The following is a 23,990-nucleotide window of genomic DNA, read 5'->3' as shown; positions in this document are numbered from 1 at the left end:
CCCAACCTTCTGCCCGCTACACCCACACACACACTTGTCAGTCAAGTCAGTGGAGTCCGCTCTGCTCTACTAATTGTTGTTGATAAATTGGGGGTGACAAAGTTATGTCAACTGCAAAATGAATTTTCGCCAAAATATATGAACTACATTTTGACAGACTTATAAAAACGGCAGTACACACACACACACACACTCGTACTCGCACTCGCACAACCACACAGGCAACAAAGTAAAAGCCCAACAACAAAATGAAGTGAAGGAAAATGATGGAGGAAAGGCAGCAGTTACACAAGTACGAGTGAACAGTATGGGCCAATGGTTTAGCAGCGAAAAGAGACATAAAAACATGTGTACAAATAATTAATTTCGAAAAATCGAATTAGAACATAAGGACTTAAGTCCCTGGATGTTCGAGCTAGTTAAGCATAATCAATCAAGCATTAAATATTAACTGTTAGTATATTACTTGAGCTTTTATTCCAAGGTCCATCAGATCTCACCATCTCTTGAGGCTATACTAAAACGAAAGTGTACCTTTTTTTTAGTCTGTTTTATACTAAATACAAGTTGATCACTATTATTGTGATGGCTTTTATGCCCCCAAACACACACACACACATATATATATATATATATATAAGGTGGCTTTCGTAGATAAAGCCAGCAGCAGAAGCTGCAGGATATATGCTAGTATTCTAGAAGAACCAGCAGCATGCTTGCATAAAAATTATGAGAATGTTAAACGGTGGAGAAAATCAATGGAAAAGTGCTGCAAAAAATGTTCTATATAACTTTTATTTAACAAAATAAAGTTATTACGTGCTGCATTCTTATTGAAAATAAAATATTTGCCTCCAGAAGCCAAAAAATCTACACAATGTTGCATACTGAAATTAGAGAACGTTATTTTGAGCAGTATTTAAGATTCTGTTACTTAAAATGTATCCAATTGGAATGTGATAAACTATTTTTGGCCTCAAGTCAGCAAATTGGTTCAAAATGTGGACATAGCTTTTTAGTCATTGTCAAGGGATTCCTAACTGTACGATATACGCGTTATGCAGATTATACATTTAAGCAATCATTTTGATACTTTTAATAGCAGATATCGCATTCTTGTTGCCATAGTGCCGAATTTCGGTGATTGGTGGAAAAAGGGAAAACTAAGTGAGCAGCGACAGTCAAAAAATTTGCGAGCCGAGCGTGAACAGCAAAAATCTTGAGTGAAGTTTAAAAGCTTTTTTCCACTTTGCCACAACACAGTTTGGAGCGGGGGAGGGAGAGGTACTCAGGGAAAGGCCCCGGGAAGGCAGTTTTGAAGTTGAATTGAAATGCGCTGGATGGCAGTAATTGCCTGAATATGTTACACATGCACGCATGCACACAGTGCGCTAATCGGACGACTGAGTTTGTGTGTGCGAGTACATATCCGTATAGTACATATATAATCAGGATACTTTCCTTTTTTTCGGCGAAACATTTTTCTGCCAGCGAGGGAAATGGAGAACGGAGACACACTTTTCATATTTTTCCCCCAGCTCCAAACCATAAATAGTGGTAAACTGCAACTGCCTGCAACTTGCGACTTTCCACACAAGAACAAGCCAAAAGAATCTGCCTGCTCGGCAGTGCGGAAATGATTTAATGCGCTCGGCAACTCTTCAGCTTTTAGCTTATTTTGTTAAGATTTTTATTTTCAATTCGCATCGCTGACTGCCGCAAAGTATGCAGTGAATATTCCTTTTTTGTTTAAGGCCGCCGCGGCAATTAGTTTTGTCAGTTTTCCCAGGAATCGAGTTTTTCGGCACGGAGAAAAATGCATATTCTCTGTCATCGTGCTGTGCGGTTCCATTGCCTTTTTCCTCTCTCCTCTTTAATTTTTTTTTTTCCTTTTGCCTATCGCCAGACTCACACATGAATCATATTTTCCACAGTTTTTTTGCTTGCGGTTTTGCGGTCAGCAATTGATTTAATTCCCTCGAGAGTGCAGCGGCGGAGAAGTGGCACTCGAATGTCGAAACTTATGTCTGCAAATTAAAGCGCAAAGTGCGAATTTTCATTTCTTTAAATGCAGCCATGAAATAAAGTTTCCAATAATTGTACAAATTAATGTAAATGAGTACTAACATCACCGGTCCAAATATTATGAATATTATTTGGCGCTTTTACAGAATTATAATTATAATTATTTTCCAACGGAGGAACATCACTATGCAAAGTTGAATTTTATAACAACTTAGCAGAGAACAATATAGTCAAAAAAAAATTAATAGAATCAGTGTTTATTATGTGTCTTAACAAATAATAATAATAATAAAAGTAATAACAATAATAATAATAATAATAATAATAATAAAAAGTAACAAGAAAGAATGCTATAGTCGAGTTCCCCGACTATCAGATACCCGTTACTCAGCTAGTGTGAATTCGAACTAGAAATTTCATCATTTTTCTGGTATATCGATAGATATTGAGGAATAAACTGAAAAAAAAAGATGTAAATATTATTCAAAAGTGTGAGCCGGCCACGGTTTGGCGGCTTTGGGGCGTTCTAGAAAAATTATTTTTGGAAATAGATATAAATTTTTAAGACTAATAAAAATGTGACAAAATGTCAACTCATTTATCAAAAGTATGGGCATGGCAGTTTTGTGAGGTTTGTGTCCATTAGAGTGGGCGTGGCAACAATACGCTGCGTCTATGTCTCTAGAATGTGTATGCTTAATCTCAACCTTATAGCTTTTATAGTTCCTGAGAACTCGACGTTCATACGGACAGACGGACAGGGCCAAATCGACTCGGCTATTGATCCTGATCAAGAATATATATACTCTATATGGTCGCAAACGCTTCCTTCTGCGTGTTACATACTTTACAACGAATCTTGTATACACCTTCACTCTACGAGTAACAGTTATAATAACAAGAGAGCACGCGACAGTCCAATTTCCAGAGTATCAGATACTAACAGGAAATACGAACGATTATATTTTTTTTTCCTGTATACAAATTCTGCAAGTACCCCGTTCAGCACCATTAACCCGAATTTTTAAAAATGGCAACTTCTACACATTCATCGGCTTTCCACCTGAAATTTCTTTGTTAGATTTTTGTATCACTCACTAAAATCGGACAGCCCCAGCAGCAGTAGTAATAGTAGTAGTATGAGTGGGGGGCAGTCCCCTTCGCACACTTTTCTGGTGCGCCTTGTATCTGCGTGGACTGTCGTCGACAGTGATACGCAGGCTAAAGAATTTAAATTACAGTGCAGGTGAGCCCAACGACAAGCCCGTTCGAAATGTACAATATTTATTGCCAGCTCGAGGCAATCCCAATATTCTATTTGCATTCTTTCTATTTACTCAAACTGCCTTTCGCAGCACTATAAGTATTTACTCCTTGGGCACTGTGTCCCACTTCCTAATTTCTCGACATCACACAGAGACGCAGCGGACGCAGTGTTCAGGACTCCAGATTCGGTTCTTGGGTCCCCAAATCTCCGGTCTCCGTGGAGCTTGTGGCCCAGCTGATTAAAATATCCATTTCAATTGACATTGCCAGCACGTTCGCCACGGCAACTGGGAACTGTTAACTGCTAACTGGGAACTAGAAATGCAGAGCGAGAAAAGTAACAAGATTAAGTACACGTATTTAATTATGTGCAAGTAACATGAATTACGTATATTGGCACCGCATAAAAATATTAAGTACTTCAAACCCACACAGAACAAGTCGCACCGTTTCTCTCAGTGCAGCCAATGCTAACTGGAAACGGCTAGCGGCCTGGTTATCGTTTTGCAAGGGAGTTTCGATAGTTTTTGGGGTACTCACTGCTCAGCGTTTGCTATTTATACGCCAAAATGTCACTGATAACGAACTTCCTTGCCATCGAATGCTGCTCCTTCTGCTGTGGCTAAGAAAACAATCAGACAATTGCCACAGGACTTTGCACACTTTTCCGACTGCAGGCTAACGCACACACATGGGGGCTGAGACAATAGTTGTTCGTTCATTTGTATTTGGCTTTGGCAAACTGCAAAAACCAAAAAAAAAATTAAGAACAATGTTGAAGGAAACTTTTTGCGCAGCATTTTAATTGCACGCAAAAACTTTTAACTAACTAACAAGCCGAAAACTAGGCAACACCTCACTGAACACACTCACACTAACACACACACACACACACACACACTTGCATTGAAATCACAAAGAAAACGGTGAAAGTTGGGTGAGAAGAAGAAGTAGGAGGAGGAGAATACGAAGGTGATGAGGAAGGGGCAAGAAAGCGGATAGGGTGGGGCAAAGGCCAGACTAAAGCCAACTAAACAAAAGCGACTTGGTCCAAAATCTAATTTTCAAACATTTACATATTAATTTTCCTTGTTAACACTACTCTAGCATTTCAAGGCAACAAATTTAGGACAGTTTTACACAAAAAATTTTTGACGTGTCCAATAATAAATATGCCATTAAATATATGCCACTTGAAATAGTACAAATTAGTTCAGCAAAATGCAAATCCTATTAAAAGCACACATGTACATATGAGTGTATAATAGCTTATATAATAGGGAATCTCAGAATTTGATATAAAAATTATTTTTTAATATTAACATGATATTAATATATAAGTTATGCTTTCTACAGGACTGTCTGTAATTATACCCGTTACTTGTATAGTACAAGGGTTCGTTGAAATGTATCTAACAGGCAGAAGAAAGCGTTTCCGACTATATAAAGTATAAATATTCTTGATCAGGATCAATATTCGAGTCGATCTACAACAATTTTGAATTTTTTCTCATTTATGGAATGGAATGATGAAATTTCACGTTCGCATTCACACTAGCTGAATAACGGGTATCAGAGAGTCGAGGAACTCCTCGACTATAGCAATTTCTCTTGTTTTTCTTGTGTTGAAAGAACGGTGGGGTGCGCGAAAACCCACTGAATAAACATTCTCCCCACAGAAAGCAGAAGATTGAAATCGAGTCTGCGTTATGTTCAGTCCTAGCTGAGGAATAAACTTTTATTGCCGGCAAAATGGGTGTGGCCACCTGGCAGCCGCCCAGCCAACTTGCAGAAGCAGCTGGATTAACTATGTAATTATTTATTTTAAATCGTTTTCCCTCTCATCTTTCCACATCATCCGAACGGAGACTTGCCCGGGAAAACTGACAGCGAAGCGCGGGAAAAGCAGTCAAGTGTTGGCACATGGAGGGCGTTGCTATTAGATGGAGTTAAAACGCTACTCAGCTATCATCCAGAACGACACTAAGACTAGGAGAAGACATTGGCATTGAGTTGCCTTGCGTCATCATTTAGCTCTCCAGAACACAAAGATACTTAAACAAATGAAATCATAAATGGTAACACCAACATTTAATCATTTGGTTTTGGTAACACTAAAATTCGGCGATTCGCGGATGGAACAAGTTTTATATGCTTTACACATTTTTTTAATGAAATGAGAAAAACGGAGGCTAATTGTAATCCAATTAAAAGGCCAAGTAAAATTTGCCAAGGCATATTCGGTTTTTATTCAGTTTATTCTTTGTTGTTTTATGTTTGACACCAGTGTTTGTGTATTGGACTGAACATTCCATTAACTATTGGGATTCATTGGCATCGAAATGAAATCCATTAACGGCTATGTGGATGGCACACAATCAAAAGCGTTTCCTTGCTGCATATTTAATGCTGTCATGTGCCTAATCCCGATTGCCTGCTGCCACATATCGATTAAGTGGCATTTATAATGGAAACAATAAAACACAAGTTTCAGCCGCATGCCCGACTTGGCCAAGATATTGTGCCAGATTCAAGTTACCCATTCGCATACTCGCATCTCCGGAATGCACTGTGACAAAAATATAGCTGGTCAAAAATAAGAGGGGTGCTTGCTGTTTTGGCAAGACACACTAGAAATGCATGAATCAGCAAAGTGTAGCATACTTCAAAAATTATGTTTAAGATATTACATTATTGCCCATAAGCCATGCATTTAAAACATAAGCTTTTGCTGATTTATGGTATTCATGAAAGTCCCATGAAAGTTCCAGTACAATCCGACGGCTTTTGAATGCTCGAAAAATGTGGCAGTGCAAGGACATATTTGCACAAGGGCAAATAATTGCCTTTCGTGCTTCCGAGTCGGTGTGCTCTTTGATATTGCATTTCATTAATTGTTTGCCATCGTTTGACCTCACCAACCACACACGCACATGCTGCTGAGAGCCATTGGCAATTACGAAAGGTGAACTTTGACACGCGTAATCAACACCTTGGCCATTCATTGTAGAATCGAGCCGAAAGCAAGCTGGCCTCTTTGTGATAGCTAGGTAACTTTGATGTCCTGGCTTACCATACGCATACTTGCGGCAGAAGTTCGCTCTCATTTTCATTCCGGTCCCGTTTCAGCGACTTAATGTTAATAACATCGAGCGGCGGCTGTTCATCCAACGGCTAACCGAGCTGCCACGCCTACTTTGAGCCCCGCCCTCGACAGTGACCGTATTGTGGCTTGGAGCTGGTAAGGCAAAGTGGGGCACTAATATTAAATGCAATTTTAACTTATTTTTTTTTTTTTAGTTTTGAAAGAAAAATGTGTATCACTTTCATTAAGTTTAAAACGTTATTTGCTGGCTACGCTAATTGGTATTGGTTCCTCATAATAATAAGGGCTAATTTACATTCATTACTGGTATTTAAATAAGATGTTTATGAACTTTCCGTCTTTGGAGCTCCGAGCTGTAAGCCACTTTTTAATTCAGCCCACTGTGCCAAACTCTTTATGCTCACCAACGTGTACCTCGACTTCGTCCAGCTGCTTGGTAAATTTCATATGCCGGCGGGCGCAGTGTCGCGGTTATGCCTGATGTTGATGCTAATGTTGACGTGGCCCTGCCCTTGATGCCAACAACAAGAGCAACAAAAACATAAGCAGAATTACTATGAGCCGACAGCAAGGCGGGGAAACGACAGCGAGCCAACATCCTAAGCATTAAACTTTCTAAATGACCTGAACAACTTTTGAGCAGCTGTCTGGCGAGGTTTGCAAATTTTAAGTTTCCATCAAAAAGGCAGCGTAGAACTTGTACCCAGGGGAAGTTTGATGTTTGTAAGTAAATAACTTGCATGTATGCAAATTTCACTTAAACTTGCTTCAACTGTTCGCGACACCGTTTAGTCCTCTGGCCTAGTTAATGCTTTCTTGCAATTGCAGAAAGGGTTAAGTCGATGGCTTCCAATTGGCACTGGGTCATTGAAGAGCATCAGTAAATGGAACTTGACGGAAAAAGAGAAAGTTTCAAGAACGAAAATCTACATATTCCATATATTATTGAAAACAGAAGGTTGCATTTGGCATTTTGGTAACTATTTAGGATGCCTTTATTTAATACAAATTAAAATCAATTCTGAGAGCGCAAACTAATCCTGCTGCTCGAAATCGATGCGTTTCGGGGATTTCTGGCAAGTTCAGTGAAGTGGGCATCCAAGTTCCCATCCTTCCTTCCTTTTTCCCAGCCACCGCTCTCTTTAGACCCCGGTTCTTTGGTCCTGGCAATTGGTTTAGATCACTGAGCTGTGCAACGAATGTTTGCTCTCCGTGTTTGCAATTTGGTAGGAAAATATCCGTAACGTTAATATGTAGATGCTGTTCGCTGGCTAATGGTTTCTGAATATGTGTGTGTGTGTAAGTTTGCCTCTGCGTCTGTGTGTGACATGTGCATGTGTGTATCTGTGTCTGTGTGGGTGTGGTCGCTTTTCCTGTTTTTCTTACTGCAAATTGTTGATGAAGGCTTGTTGCCAGCTTTGCTATTGTCGACAATGATGATGAGACTTAAACCAACTCCGGGAACGGCTACGGGAAAGGAAATGAATACTGAAAGGGTCCTGGTTCGTGGACTCTGCTCTCGGACTCAGGAATGTCCAGTTATGTTACAAAATTTGAGTGCAGGCCCAACAAATGAGGCCATGATCACAAAGTATATTCGCTAATCGAAATGGATGTTATATCCTTTTGCTTATTACGTTTTCATATCCCCATATTATCAAACTTCTCTCAGTGTCAATACCCGAGTCGACCTGGTCATGTCCGTCTGTTCTCAGAAACTATGTATAAAAGCCAGAAGGTTGAGATTCAGCATACAGATTTTAAAGACATAGACGCCCACTCTAACGCCCACAATCCTCAAAACTGCCACGCCAACACTTTTTTAAAATGTTTAGATTGTTCTTCGTTTTATTGTTAGTCTTATCAATTTCTATTGATATACTAAAGACATTTTTGCCACGTCCCTCATTACACCTACATAATGCTCAAAACGATCACGCCCACAATTTTTAATGTTGTTTCATTTTCTTCCCAAATATCTATCGATATCGCAGAAAAATTATGAAATTTCGCGTTCGCATTTCCACTAGCTGAATAACGGGTATCTGATAGTCGGGGAACTCGACTATAGCATTCTCTCTAGTTACTTGAAAGAAAACAGCGTACCATAAAGGGGAATATGGTACAAAGGCAAAACTTTTTAAATTTATTTTTAAATAGGATATTCTTTAAAAAGGATATAAACTTATTTCGAAAAGGACCAAAAACTGAAGGCTTTGGCCAGAAACTAGCCAGATGGGCAAATCCGCTCGGACTCTGGCAAAGACTGCATCAGAAGAGATTCCAATGAACGACAATGATGATGATGATGACTATGTCGTTGATGTGAAATAAAGATAACGACAACGTTGACAATGACTATGACAACAACCCAATGACACTTTAACAGCACTTGCAGGTGCCTTGCCGTGCGCGTGTGTGTGTTTTGGTACGTCTGTACATCCGTACACATATGCATGTGTATTGCAAACTCCAAATCTGTTGGGGTACATTAACTCTTGGGCCAGATCTTTGGGGGCTTGGTGGAACTAAGGGCGGGTAGCTTGATATTAAGATTAAAGTGTTAGGAATTCAAGAAAAATTATCGTGTCGTTGAACCCTTAGCTCAAGAATAAACAAATTAATTGATTGTCTCGAGAAAAAAAAAAGAACCGTTGTGAACATCGTTTTAAAAGCCATATTGTTCCTTTAATGAATTGAACAATGTTATGATTTCAGTCGCTTAAATAAAAGCTTTGTTAGCCCAACTACATATGAATCTTGACTATGTGTGGCTTACCTATTGTATTTTATTGGTTAATTCTCTTTTTCCGTGTCATATCATCCCTAATGATGATAGCACATCTGCGTCTTTGCGTGTGCGGAAAATACACTACATGTGCACTAGACTCTGCAACAGTCTGCTGATTTTTCGTTTTTTTTTTTGCCAACATCGTACAGTAGTACTTCGTTAGATTCTCTATCCATATTTGTATACTATTGACAAATTACCTTTTTTCAAATTATTTTTTTGTTACGTAATACGCCTATTTTGGATATTAATCAAAATTAGTTCGGATTAGTGGTACATATTTAACTTAATTCGAATATGCATATCTATGGTTAGAGAGATACCTATATTATGCTTATCCACAAATTTCGTATATGTTTATACGCCGGAGAGTTATTCTGCATTCGCCTTCTGTATGTTTTGGATGTTTGTTTTTATTAGTTCGCTCTTGTAATCACTAAAGCCACCCACTTTTCGTACCCATTTTCCGGGGATTTCACACTAGTTTTCCAACTTTTATTGCTAAACTGTTGTTGATAATAACGATGATCACGGAAAAGCAAAAGACGCAAGAGATAGGGAAGTCAGCAAGGCAGCCATAATTTTTCCATGTTAACAGAGTTGCTTCCATTTTCCCTTTCTGCATTTTGCATTCTGCTTTCTTTTTCTTAGTTTTTCTCTTTAGCTGTTGTCTGTTTTTGCTTTCATCTTTTTTTTTTTTTTGGCAATTTTCTTTTTGAGTGTGTAGAACGCTGTCGAAGAGCTTTATTGAAATAATGGTGGAAGGGACAGGGGGATCTTATTGTTTTTTTATGCCTTTACCAAAGTCAGGCCAGCTCGTTAGCCCTGGAAGTGTCACACACACACAGGCTCCACACACTTATTGTACACACAGATACTCCCCCACACATGCACAACATGTTCACCATGCAAATGAAGTTAGTTTTTGGTGCTGTGGGTAGGAAAAACAACAGAAATCTCATCGCTATGAAAAAATGGCTCTAGACAAAAAAGCCATGCCCAAGAGAACTTGTAGATTTGGCTTTTAAAAGCACATTAAAAGAAATTGCTCGACTTTGAGACGAGCCCAAATTGAAGAAAAATACGTGTGCGTGTGTACCGGATTCAGAACCGAGGATGGGTTAAATAGTATTGGGAATAAGTTTATTACCTTTCAGATATAAGAGGAAAATAATGAAATAATAAATTATAAAAGAAAAATTTGTTTCTCCTGAGTTCAAAATTTGCAGAGTTCATTTCATTGCTTCATTTATTAAAAGCAATAAATTCACAAAACTCCTCCCTCCTTTACATTATTTATTTTAATTCTAATCGATCTGTCAAATCCCTCAATTTAATTAAAAAAAAAACACGTTTCTGTTTCCCTTATTTTTCTAAGACTTTATTGCCGCCCTTCCACACAAGTATGTCTACGTGTAATCTTACAATTTCTAATCGTTCAGATTACATGTGTTTCTGCCTTTTTAAATGCAAATTGAACTTGTTAGCAAACACAAATTCAAGCACAGAGATGGGGGCTCGGGAAAATTCAGTTTTTGGTAGCTGGAAAATTTAAAAGGCGTTGGGATTTTATAAGCGGGCCTGGGCACAAAACGTTTGTGGAAGCTGGGTGTGGGTTTTTGGGTGATTTTCGAGGATCTTTCCGCGTGGGCGGATGGCATATACAATGGCTGCACTTCGTCTTCGGCCACTAGCAACAAGGCCAAAAGAAAATTCATCAAATGTGACTAAGTGTGACGCACTTCCACCACAGACTTGGTCCACTTTAAAGGACCACCCCCAGCCCAGCCCAGCCACTCAGCCTTGTTTGTCAGTTTTTCTTTGTGAAGTCATTTGACTATTTTTGCTCTGCCTCGGTGGTTTTGTTAATTGCTGCTGACATTTGTCACCTCCACTTTCCTCTTGGCCTTCGGCTCCCTAGTTGTAACCACTTCTCATATGCCGTTCTGTGAAGCAATTGGGGGCAGTTTCAAGAACGCTGAAGGGTAATTTTGGAAATGGAAAAGATACCAAGCGATTCCCGCAACAAGTTTTTTAGTCAGGTGACTATCACAACAAATAAATCTACCGCTTTAATTCAACACACTTTTTTTTAAGCTGTCAAGTGTTTTATACGGCGATTTGGTCACACTTACAAAACTAAGCAACCTATATGTGTGGGCTTGGTGGTATTCTTCTATTTTTTGTTTTATTTTATGTTGTCTAACTCTTTTCATTGAGCTGAAAAATAATTATTAGGAGGCTTTGATCCAAAACTGACAAAACATCCCCACTGAACAAATATTTTGAGCAGTGGCTTAGCCCATTGACAACCCTGTTTGTGTCGCATTCTTGGCAGCACTGTTTGTTTAAATTTGATGGCCTTCTTCAGGTTTCGTTTTCCTCTCTGAGCTCGGCTTTTCACATATTTTTTCAGTTTTTCTCATTTGGCCTTGGCTTCAAGTATTGCCACGCCTCCGCTTGCTTCTAGTCGTTCTTCGTCCAGCTGTGTGTCTAACAATTGAAATGTCATGCAATAAATCTACCCCACACATACGCACCATGGGATGCAGACACGCACACATATGTACATATATACTCACACACTCATACATCCCGGGGCCCAGGCTTTTCAACAACTTTTCACATTTTTGCATGAACTTTTTGACGATCTCAGATAGTTTTGTGCCCGTGCGCTATTGTAAGGGTGGCAAAGGCGATAGGAGGGTGAAATAATGGAGGTGTAGATGCAGGTCGCCCATTGCAATGGGGGTGGCTGCAACGCCTTCGGTGCATCAAGCACAAAATATGCTGACTGAACAACGACATAGACATGTTTTGTTCAAAAATTGATTAGAACATTAAATGTACGCCATTTTTATTTAATAACCAATTTGATTACAAAAATAATGAAGGAATATATTACAATTGAGATTGAAATTGGAGCATCAACTATTTAACCGCAATGGTTATTTATATTTCATATCACTTAATATACATTTAATATTATAAAATTTTATAGTCCATACAATTAAGTCATATATTTTTTCTTAGTGTACAAGCAACAACAAAAATGCTTTGCATTCATTATGATTTTTATACCCGTTACTCGTGGAGTACACACTGGGTTACACTGGATTCGTTGAAAAGTATGTAACAGGCAGAAGGAAGCGTTTCCGGCTATATAAAGTATACATATATATATATATTCTTGATCAGGATCAATAGCCGAGTCGAACTGTCCGTCTGTCCGTATGAACGTTGAGATCTTAGAAACTATAAAAGCTAAAAGGTTGAGATTTATCATACAGATTCTTAAGACATAGACGCAGCGTAATGTTGCCACGCCCACTAGGCGCCCTAAAGGCACCAAACCGGTCACGCCCACACTTTGAAACAATTTAAACATTTTTTTTATTTTTTATTTTATTCCCCAATATCTATCGATATCCCAGAAAAATTATGAAACTTCGCATTTGCATTTCCACTAGCTGAGTAACGGGTATCTGATAGTCGGAGAACTCGAATATAGCATTCTCTCTTGTTACTCCTCGTTTTCGCTTCTCAATGGGCAGAAGGGGTTTCGGGATGTTTGGGCCAAAAGTTTGACTTTAGGGCGTAATTTCATTGCAAAATATTTGCAGACACACATGCATGGCGAGAAGAGGCACTGCAATTGAAATGTTTAATAAATATATACGTATGTACATTCATGCAAAATTCTTACTTATTGTTGTAGCTGCTGCATGAAACGAGTTAACAGATGCAAAAAGAAGAACTCACATATATAAAAAACAATGAAAAAACAGTTACATTCATAATTTTATTTCCATTTTATTTATATTATTTTTTTTTTGGCCATCGCTTTCTGTTGCTCGTAACTATTTGTGCATTGCAAGCACCACCGACAACTATGCATTATTTGTTGGCTGTATCCTTAAGCTTTGCTTCGCCAATCCCCCTTTTGGAACCCTTGTTTGGCACCCTTTGGAGAAATAAATTGTAGTCATATATTTTGGAAATATGCAATGGGTGCTACATACCTTTGGGACTAAACATTTTCCATGTGGCTTGCAAGCCTTTTTTAAACATATAAATTAAGAAAATCCCCCCCTGCACCGACCACCTATTTGGTGGTTTCGGATTTGAAATCTCAACTTACATTAAAGTGGTAAAAAAAATCAAATGTTACTTTTCTTTCTCTGTACGAATACACATGTTAGGGCATTTTCGATTCGAACGCTGTTTTCCGACACCTTATGAGTTCTATCTATTTTTTAAACATTACCCCACTCCACAAGAGTGCTCTTTCCTTTTCCATTGCATTTTAGTTTTGCCGTTGGGAAATTCTTCTAATTGGCAAAAACCAGGAGTTTGAGCGATTCAGTGTTCATGTTCGTCAGTTAGTTTCGAATTTTCACTTTTCCTGATATGTGTTAGGGTGCTGTTCTTTGTGTTTAAGCATCGAGTGTGAAAATGATTTGCTAGTAGTGGAATAAAAGAACCACTCGAACTGGTTATTCCTGAGTTAATAACGTAAAAAATAAAATGAAGAACATTTTTCAATCTTCAAGAGCTATTAGAATGCTTGTTATTGTTTTATTTAAGAGAAAAGCTCTATTTAATGAAAAGTACATTATATTTTACAATAAATCAGTCTATTCATCTTATTTCTTTAACAAATTGCAGTATATTGTCCATGCAATATTGTTTATAAGCTACGAATTTCTTACAGAAAACACTGGAAAGTTTTCTGATTACAGCCCAATATTATGGCCAATTAATTTTCCTTACTGACTGTCGATTTACCCCAATCCACCATTGCAGCAACTACCAGCAAATCCAGCACCTGGGATACTATGGACACGAAATCGGAACGGAGAGCATCTCGCAGCAGCAAGGACTGCAGGATAAGGGCTACGAGGAGTGGGTGGGCGAGATGATTGGCATGCGTGAAATCCTGCGACACTTCGCCAATGTGTCCGTCAACGATGTGGTCGGCATGCGAGCTCCGTTCCTCAAACCTGGCCGCAACACCCAATACAAGGTGAGTTGCAGTTGTTATTGCAAAGGGTAGCAGGGGGTTGTTGCGTGGATGGCAGGTGTGTCAGCTCTGCACAAAAGAAATGCAAACAATGAGAATTGACATGCAATTGTCGATTGCGATTTCTTGATATCACAACCAGAGGGTGTGGGAGCTACGGGGTGGAGCTACAGAGATCCCAAACGGAATCGAAAATCGAAAAGTTATTCATTTAAAGCTGCAATTTCAGTTTCTGTCAACGCCGCGACACTGAATGGGAAAACGTACCCAATTGGTTCGGAAACAAACAGAAGGCAATCTGAATGTAAAGTTAAATTTGTACTTTATAAGAGTTTGAAGACAACAATATAGATTTTAAGCAGTAAAGTGTTTACCAAAATATGTTACTTACCATATTAGTTACCTAGGTAACTTAATTAAGTGCTAACATTAAATGGCCGTAATTGTTGGAACTGCTTATAAAAATTTGTATACACGTCCCTCGAAGAGTAAACACAGGTACACGACTTTTGCGTGTTAAAAATATAAGTAAGCGTTTCCTACCAGTCAAGTGTCTACCTAGTGGATCAAGATTACCAGACGAGTCGTCAATTAATGTTCCGGAACAATATGACATGATGATGATGATATAGTCGTCCGGTTGCCAAAGATTTAGTCATTTAGTCATTTGGATTCTTTATCAATTATATTATATATTCTTTACTTTACTACGGACAGACAGGCGGAAGTGTGCGAGAAGACTCACTTGATTCTACTTAAGAAAATATACACTTTATTGGGTCGGTTCCTTTACCTGTTACAGTTAATTTGGTAATATTTTTGACTTTACTAGGATCGGGTATAAAAACCTTATTTTTTAGGTTATGCATTGTTTTTAAATCTGCTCATTGTATGTGATAGTTATTTCATTTAAATTGATGAGGTCTTGGTTTTAAATTGAAATTGAGTTTGTTGATATCCAATAAGGCAATGGCAACCTAACCGTAACCTCAACCCACCGAACACACACAATTTGACTCCGACGAAAATTTCTGGTTGACATGACATGACATCAATGTCACAATACATGAACGTTCACATCGGTTCAAGTGCTCCATTATACGACATCCATCCATCCAGGCTCCCCATTCCACCTCCCAAATCTCGATCAGAGTCGTTGGCACATTCATGCATTTAAAATCATATCCATGGCAAATCTCTTTATGCAGATAATGGGCCCAAATGAAAGAGTGTAAGCGACGTGACCGCCCATCGATGTTGTATTGTATCGCACTCATGGATTTTGTCTGTGTGAAGCGATGCTTTCCTTACATCCTAGGAAGGGAAAGCATATTTTATTACAATTAATCAATTAAATAACAAATCTTTTCTGTGGCATACAATTTTTTCAAAAGTCGATTTTCAAAAAGCCAACAATGCAAAACCAACATAATAGAAATTTATGTCCCAAATTAATAGGGGGCAAACAGAAGGACGAACGTGCAATACCGTCAAGTTGGAAATCTACGATTTTTTTTAAAAACGGTTCAGCTTCGGATGATGAAAATAAACGTGCTTTACCAAACATTCGTAAAATTAAAGCTGTTGGGCTGGCCACACAAAATGCCCATTATGTCTAGATTAAATACACAAATGTATACATTACAAAGCATATTGCTAGTCTGGTCACTGAAAAATAAAACTTTTGACAAAAATACATTTTTAAACTTTCCATATTTTACCTCTTTTAAACAAAGTGTTGTATAAATTGTAAATGTATTGTTTATTTATTTATTAATTGCTTAAATGCCAAAACTGTCTGCTTTTTACTACCAGGTGCTGGAGGACTTTGGGTACATCTATGACAGCTCGATCACCGTTCCACCGGTACCCGTGCCAGTGTGGCCGTACACCCTCGATTACAAGATCTCGCACGAGTGCAAGAGCGGCACCTGTCCGTCGCGCACTTTCCCCGGCGTTTGGGAGGTTCCCCTGAACACACACTACGTGGAGGGCTATGAGGGCGGTCACTGTCCCTATCTCGACCAGTGCGTCTTGCACAACCTAGACGAGGAGGAGGTCTTTCAGTGGCTACAGGAGGACTTTTCGCGCTACTACGAACAGAACAAGGCTCCATACATGATGCCCTTCCACACTAACTGGTTCCAGACCAAGCCGCTGGAGAACGGCCTCCACAAATTCCTTGACTGGGCCCTCGAACTGTGAGTTTGATACACTTAATATCTAGGGATATTGGGGGAAAATACCAATATTTCGGATAATATGGATAATAATGTTTTAATCGCTATAAACATACTACACCAAAATCAATACCATTGAAATGACTACCTAGATCTATGAACTCAGAGCATTTGGCAACGATCTAGGCATCTGTCCATATCAACGTGAAAAGTTTATTTTTAAATATTGCTACATTTCGCCCACTTTCATTAGATGTTTGACAGGTAACTGATAGTCGAGCAACTCGACTACAGCTTTCTCTCTAAGTTTTAATTGACTGTTTATTAGTATTTATGCTTCATCTTTATCTGGAGACGTATTTACATTCAAATTGATAGTAAAAAAAACAATACATTGGGTGTTTGTAGTACCTTACCTACGATAACAATACACCTACGCTTGACCCACCACCACCCATGATTAAAAGCCACATACTTAATCATACATTTAATGGGTCATATCGCTTTTAATTTGTTTAAAATGCAAGAAAACTCCGTCTTTTTTGGATATCAAACAAAACTTTATCTTTATGATATTGTATATCTTTTCAGAGATATACTTTCTAGATATTTTTTTTTTACATCGTTAGGGGTTTCTGTGTCTGTTATATGCGCACACTGCGTTTTTTTTTTTCATAAATTTATTTTTTCAACTTTTTCCATTTTTGGCCTTATACATAGTATATTTTTGTTGTTGGTGTTTTCATAATTGAAAGCCAACTTTGGAACAGGCTCCCTCTCTCATACCATCTACTTCTATCTACACATGGGCAGCTGGCGTTTCCTGCCGATTGCCGCTGGCAAGTTTTATATTCAATTAAAAAAAAAACCAAGAGAGATGAGAGCCGGAAGACGGAATAAAGAAAAGCGGGAGAAAGCAGGGAGAAAGTGGGCCGCAAAAGGCAGAGGCAGAAAGCTGGAGCAGTAGCAAAATTGGCAATTGCTATAAAAATTGCTTGTAGAAGCGTCGGCACATGTTGCCTGTCCGTCGACAGGTTGAGCTGGGCTCCACGAGCCCACACTAGCCCTTTACAAACAGCAAACAGCACCCCTGTGCGCAGAGTGCATTGAAAAAAACGGGATATACTTCTGATTATTTAATATACAATGTATACTGAAATATATATGCATTACTACAATATATTTATAATGAAATAGACACTACTAGTAATCTCTGATTTAATGGTAATTTTCGGTAAGAATAGGTGTCCGACTTGACATACATTGCTGCATACTTTGAGGCACTGTGGTAGGAAATAAGTGTTGTGTTTGAGAATTTTTCTCCTGTGCATATCGCCAATCCTGCTGGCAGTCAGTCACTCAACCATATGCACAACTCTCAACGGAATCTCAGACCCAGCCGTCGTCCTTTTGGCCACCACACAATGGCGACGATGTGGTCAGCGTTTAAAAAAATCATCAGCAGAACACGAGCAGTAGCTTGGATAAGGATAAGAAGGGAAAAAATCGCACGTTTTAATGAGAAAAGTTTAATTTTGTTAAAGTTTCATTTCAAAAATATCAGTGCTGGCGCAGGCCAACGAAAAGGGATACACGAAGAGGAGGGAGAACGTGGAACGTGGCGGGCAACAACACAAAAAGCCAAAACAGGACCGCGGTATTAGGGGTCGTGGCTAACTAAAAACAATGTTAATGCGAGCAACAACAACGCTAGTGAGCCGAAGAAGGCTAACCCGGCTTGCTGTCAAAAGAGAGAGAGAGACGGAAAGTCCCGCCGTACGAGCAAAAAGAGACGTTAACCTTGTTTAATGAAGGTATGCTGATAGAATCGCACTTCGTCATCGGCATCAGTTGTGGTATGAGCTTGTGTGTATCTTGCTCCCGAGTGCTTGTGTGTGTTAGCCATGTTATCAGTCATCTTTGTTATCGTGTAGAAGGGACATGATGGCTATCTTCGAATAAACGGTTTTTAATTCCAAACAAGCCATGGTGTTTTCCGTCTTAAAAGATTTGATTAGCTTTTGTTTACTCTGTTTAAAAGAAAAGTTTTCGGACCCAATGGCTTCACAAATTTCCTGCAAAAGAATAACAATTACGTTTTCTATAGCTGTCATGCAAGTTAAGAGTAAAAGGGTATACTAGATTCGTTGAAACAGGAAGAAGGAAACGTTTCTGACTATATAAAGTATATATATTCTTGATCAGGATCAATAGCCGATCCATCTAGCCATGTCCGTCTGTCCGTCCGCATGAACGTCGAGATAGGAACTATAGAAGCTAGAGAGTTAAAATTAAGCATACAGTTTCCAGGGACATAGACGCGGCTCAAGTTTGTTGATTCCTGGTGCCACGCCCAATCTTACAATCATCATTATCAGTCTTGTAAATTTCTATTAATTTTCCATATAATGGATTTATTATTGGAGCTTTTGGCACCACTTGTCTCTTAAATCGTCTGGTTAGTTTCATGAGGGAGTAGCTTAATGATCCATCCGGATTAGCATTCTCCAAGTGTACGTCAATTTTAGCTTGCCGGAACCTTTTGAAGTCGGTTCGCTAACCTTTTATATATTGAGTTGACAGGCGTATCATCAATTCTAGCGTATTCCTTTCTTATCCTTGGAGGCAAAAGCCCTCTTTGATGTTGACTAGAGTGTTGGGAGGTCTTTGGGCTAGCGTTAGCCGTAGCTATTCGTATTTTGCTTATGAATATTTGGATAGTGCCCTCAATATCCTCAGCGCTACTTAAGTCCAAGCTTAGATTAATCCTCCTTCACAATTCAGCTTTAAAAATCCCAACAGAGGAACCGTAGGAAGTAATTGTTGTCTACGTGTCTTGAGTTGAGGTGAATAACAGCACTGATGGGCATATGATCAGAAATCAGATCGTAGCACTTATTGTTTGGAATACCATTGACGATAACGATATCATTCTTTAATCCGCATTTTTTTGGTTATAAAATTAACATTATGAACGAGCACTTATTAAAAACTAGTAGGTCCTATTGCAGCTTGCAAACATGTACCAAATTAGAAATGTTTTTTATCGCTAGAGAAATTGTTTGAGCAGCCGTCATAAAATCTCCAAAATTAGTGTCGTTCGAATGCTAGCATCTTAATGGAAACCATAGTCAAGAGAATTTCAGGGCGGTAACCGAGCTGAAACTTTTTATTCTTGCCGTTTTCAAACCTAAAGAAATTTCAACTTTATTTTCACCAAAACGGCGGCACATGTCTCTGTCCATCCGTCCACCGTTTCCTTTCACCTGTTTCACACCTCATGCATTAGTTTACGGCAAACTGAAAGAGAGAGAAGCTAAAATTATAAAGATCTGACCGGGCGATGGATGAAAGGGGAAATGGGGTAACTGAAAGAGCAGCTGCTGCGAAACTATTTCTCGCACAATTGTACGAAGTTTTTAATTAGTGTGAATGACTTTCAAGATTGCGTTGCCGTTCGGACCTGGATCAAACTGAACCTGAAGCTGGATCTGGATCTGGAGCTGAAGCTTCGCCTTCACGGGAAATGGAAAAGTGGGAAAGTGAAAAGGGGAAAGTGGGATAATGGCGAAATGTTGAACCGTAAAGGGAGGGCGGAACGTACTCTTTGCATGAGATGCCAGAAAATGCGTACCCCTCGGTCGAGCAGCGCAAAAGAATTCCATAAAATTTTCTTTTGCATCAACTTGCCTAGGTCCTCAGCACCGCCACTTTTATCACGCCCAATGCGGCCCATCATCATTACTGTTTTGTCCGGGCCACAGGTGTACATCGTACAGGTGCACTGTCGTAGCAAAAACATGTGTGAAAAGTGTTTCTTGTTTCATTCGAATATTTTTCATCTATACTACATCTGTAAATAAACAAACTCATTTTCAAGCACACAAAAAATTTAACAATTTTAAAACATTTGTAAAGCCAATATACATTTTAAGCTCAAAAAGATAGGCATAGTTAAATTTGAGAAACTCTCTTGCTGCTCCCAAAAAGGTTAAAAAGGAAAGTTAGGCAACGAAGATCATACAAATAATACAGAAGCATTGTAAAACAAAACTAGGTCCAACTCCTCTTGATAGATAAGAGGAAACCTTTTAAGATGAAAGCTCAACTCTACCCAGTAGTTTATCTTCACAGTTCTTATATTGAAATGCCCGACTTGACCCGCTAATAACCACCGTTTATGTTCTGAATTCTCAGACCTGACGTCTACATCCTGACCGTTACCCAGATGCTCCAGTACGTGACCGACCCAAAGGAGCTTCGCGATGTCAGCCAAATTGAGTCGTGGAAGTGCGACAAGAGCGTGTCTGTAGCCCCCAAGCCCTGCAATATCTGGCAGACGTGTGCGCTGCCCTTCAAGATTCCCGAACAGAATCTGACGGATACGCGCTATATGGAGACCTGTCGGGAATGCCCTAATGTGTATCCCTGGCTGGGCGATGCAGGCGGTACGGGAATCGCGGGTCGCGATAACTATATCTTTGCCGGTGGCGAAAATCCAGAGGAAGAAGACTCTGCGAAGTAGAAGAGGCAACAACCTTTCACTCTATCCAACCCATAAATTTCCCACCCTTGTTTTTTTATTTTGTGCCTCTCTGACTCTTTTTTTTTTTTGTTGAGATTTTCCTCTATAGTGTACGCTTAGTAATTTCCCACACATGTGCCAGTCATCGTGATGGAATAATGAGCTGCTGCCTTATTTTTTTTTTTATAAATATCTCCTTGTTCCTTCTTCTATTTTTCTTTGACCTATAGTTCTTAAGCGAAATTATGTCAAATTGTTCTTAGTTTTTAAGAGACTAAGTGCTTGTGAGAACATAGTTTTTTGCACGAATAAATTGACCACTTTTCTAAAAACTGCGTTGTTTTAATATATTTATTACGCACATATGTATTCGTATTCTCGAAAAGGTATGTATTTTACCAATATCCGAAATCTATTTGTTAAATCATTTAGCGTATTATTCACAAGTGTCATACACTTAGCTTTTAAGAAGCAAACCTTTCATAGATTCTACATGAAGGTTTCATTCGAACCAATTTTTAGAAAACATATTAATTTCTAAAATACGACTTGACAATCAAAAGTGTCTCCCAAACTCTAGACGAAATCTATGTTCAATTCATTTTCGCAGCGTTTCAATTAAAATATTTGTCCACCACTTGAAACGCGAAAACTTTTTCTCCGTGCGAAATTATGGTTTGCCCAAAAGTTTGCAGATGACCGGGATGATGCCCAAAGCTCCGACTCCGGCAATCCCCCAAGAGCCGTTCAGGTGGCTTATAAATGCTAACAGACAATCGATAACTGCCGGGCATAAATCACGACGGAATCGACGGTCCCGCTGGCGCCATCTGGGTGTCGCGTTCGTCTCCCAAAAGTGTGACCGAGTCCAATGAAAACAGAGCGACTACACACAATTCAACTTGCAAATTGCATTTATGCATTATTCAGCGGAACTGCAAGAAGCGGCCCAAAGTGCAATTTACAACTTTTGCCAGCAATATCAACTATGTATTTAAAACAGAAATTAGACACGACACCGGCAATAACAAAAACAGCGAACTTCACACGTCGAGGACACGACACCATCAAAGGCACTCAAAAAATTTTCGGAAGTCCTTATTATTATTCGGAAGTGATATTACCTACACACGGCTCTAAAGTTACTGAGTTCCGAGCCGAAAGTTATTCCAAATACCTCAAGATATGTAAATTACAAGTGTAAATAATTCCAAAAAATGTTTTTGAATATGCTTTTAAGTGTAGGAGGCAGACAAACAGCGCTGACAATGCGCGCCCAAAAGGCCCTGGAAATATCACAAAACTTTTACAATTTCAACGGGTAAAAAACTGGCATAGCGTCAAAGGAAAAACACGCGACCTATGTATGTATGTATGTTTATATGTAAATACGTGTGTCCTTCTGTGGGATGCGGGGGAGTAGGCGTGGCTGGTTCAGAAAGTGCCGAGGGTGTCAGACCAGGACAACGCAGGAGGACGAATTGCTTGAAGTGTGCCAAGCATTGTTTCCCTCCATTGTCGCCTTCGTGATCCGATGAACCGGTGTTGGGAACTGCAAAGTGAATGGAGTACCTAAAAACATGGCCCATGGAACATGGGTGTCATATAATTAGTTGGCGTAAAGTCATAAGATTGCTGAAAGAATAACAAAACATAGTAAAAGAAATATTTAAAAGTATATTATGGATACATACTATTGTATATTTGCAATATGCAACTACAGAAATACGAAGTATAAATACTGTTTTTTTAATTGAAGAAATTAAAGCAACTTTGTCCCTTCCCAACACTGGACCTGCCGACAAAAAAAGAATTGAGTAGGAGTGGCTGAAAGAAAGAAGGCGCAGAAAGGGTAAGAGCTACATATATAGGTAGGTAGTTACATATTAGTGTTTGTTCTCTGTCCGCTGTACGTTCTTTTCCTGCTCGTTTTGCAAAAGTTTTGTTTTTCCGAACAAAACTACAAACACAAGCAAACATGCGCTTCCACACACTCTCGCACACACACCCACAGACAAGGAAACAGGACATAAGCGCGCATATATTGCTGCTGTTTGTCCGCAGTTTGTGCGATTGTGTGTGTGGGCGAATCTGTGTGCTCGTGCGCTTGCAGCAACTTCTAGCCCAAAATGAATGAATAAAGTTAGTCAGACAAATTGCATTTCCCGAAAATATTATCCCAAACAAGTAATTGAAAATTTGTTGGTTGTATTTATGCGCCCGTTCCCCACAAAAATGAATGAATGTGTTTCTAAGGATCGCTGGATTCATATAGAATTGTCATAAACAATTGGTAAATTGATCTAAGGTAAAGGAAGACATATAGATTAGCTTTATAGTTTTGAAAATTTCAAATTACAAGCAAACGAAACAGGTCACAGCTGCTCAGAATATGAAACTTTTACCATTGTTAGCGGTAGGTCAATTCAGCTCTTACACTTATAACTAATTTTCTGCAAAATAATTTATTATTTCTGCTCCATAATACATTTAAACATTCACATGTGTTCTTCCACAGAGATTATAACTTTACAATTCATATTAAGCCCGTTCCTCGTAGAGTTTAAGAATTTATTGCAAAAGAAAGAAAGTCGTTTCGACACTATAAAGTGCACATATATGTACATATATTCTAGATTAGTCATATCCGTCTTCAAAAGCTAGAAAGTTTCTCTTAGGCATGCAGATCCTTGATATATAAACGCACATGTATTTGTTTCAAAAGATCGGCACACCCAATTTAACGCTAAATCATTACCTTAAAATTGAAGCAAATGTTTTTATATTCCTTTTTGTATTTACATTTAATATATTACATAAGCCCTTTTATCGTCAAGATCACTATGGATTAACTATGTAGCTATTTTATTAGTGTGGGCGACAAGATTTTATTTATTTTAATTTCCTTTTTAAAAGCGGAGGTGTACAGAGTTGTGCACTTTGTAGGCGCCAAACGACGAATATTATACTCTGCATAAAGTACCGACGATCATACGGACAAATAAACAGACGGACAGTTAGACGATTATAAGCAGATCAAGTCTGCTATTAATCGTGATTCGGAATAATTATAC

General features: G+C 38.9%; 1 protein-coding gene across 1 annotated transcript in view, besides 6 other annotated features; it reads left to right on the top strand.

Annotated features, from left to right (window-relative positions):
- Cda4 (Chitin deacetylase-like 4) overlaps positions 1-21,243 on the top strand; it is a 49,077-nt gene extending 27,834 nt beyond the window's left edge. The window contains exons 6-8 of the mRNA NM_167788.2: positions 13,995-14,214; positions 16,027-16,412; positions 20,589-21,243. Coding sequence (NP_728468.1) covers positions 13,995-14,214; positions 16,027-16,412; positions 20,589-20,916 — 934 coding nt within the window. The 3' untranslated portion in view covers positions 20,917-21,243. The remainder of the gene's footprint in view (positions 1-13,994; positions 14,215-16,026; positions 16,413-20,588) is intronic.
- Positions 2,365-2,889: a mobile genetic element.
- Positions 4,661-4,904: a mobile genetic element.
- Positions 8,066-8,490: a mobile genetic element.
- Positions 12,264-12,710: a mobile genetic element.
- Positions 16,625-16,707: a mobile genetic element.
- Positions 18,528-18,713: a mobile genetic element.
- Positions 21,244-23,990: the final 2,747 nt, after the last annotated feature.

Source organism: Drosophila melanogaster, chromosome X, assembly GCF_000001215.4.
Source record: "Drosophila melanogaster chromosome X".
Classification (NCBI taxonomy): Eukaryota; Metazoa; Arthropoda; class Insecta; order Diptera; family Drosophilidae; genus Drosophila; species Drosophila melanogaster.
This window is presented reverse-complemented; position numbering and strand designations above follow the sequence as displayed.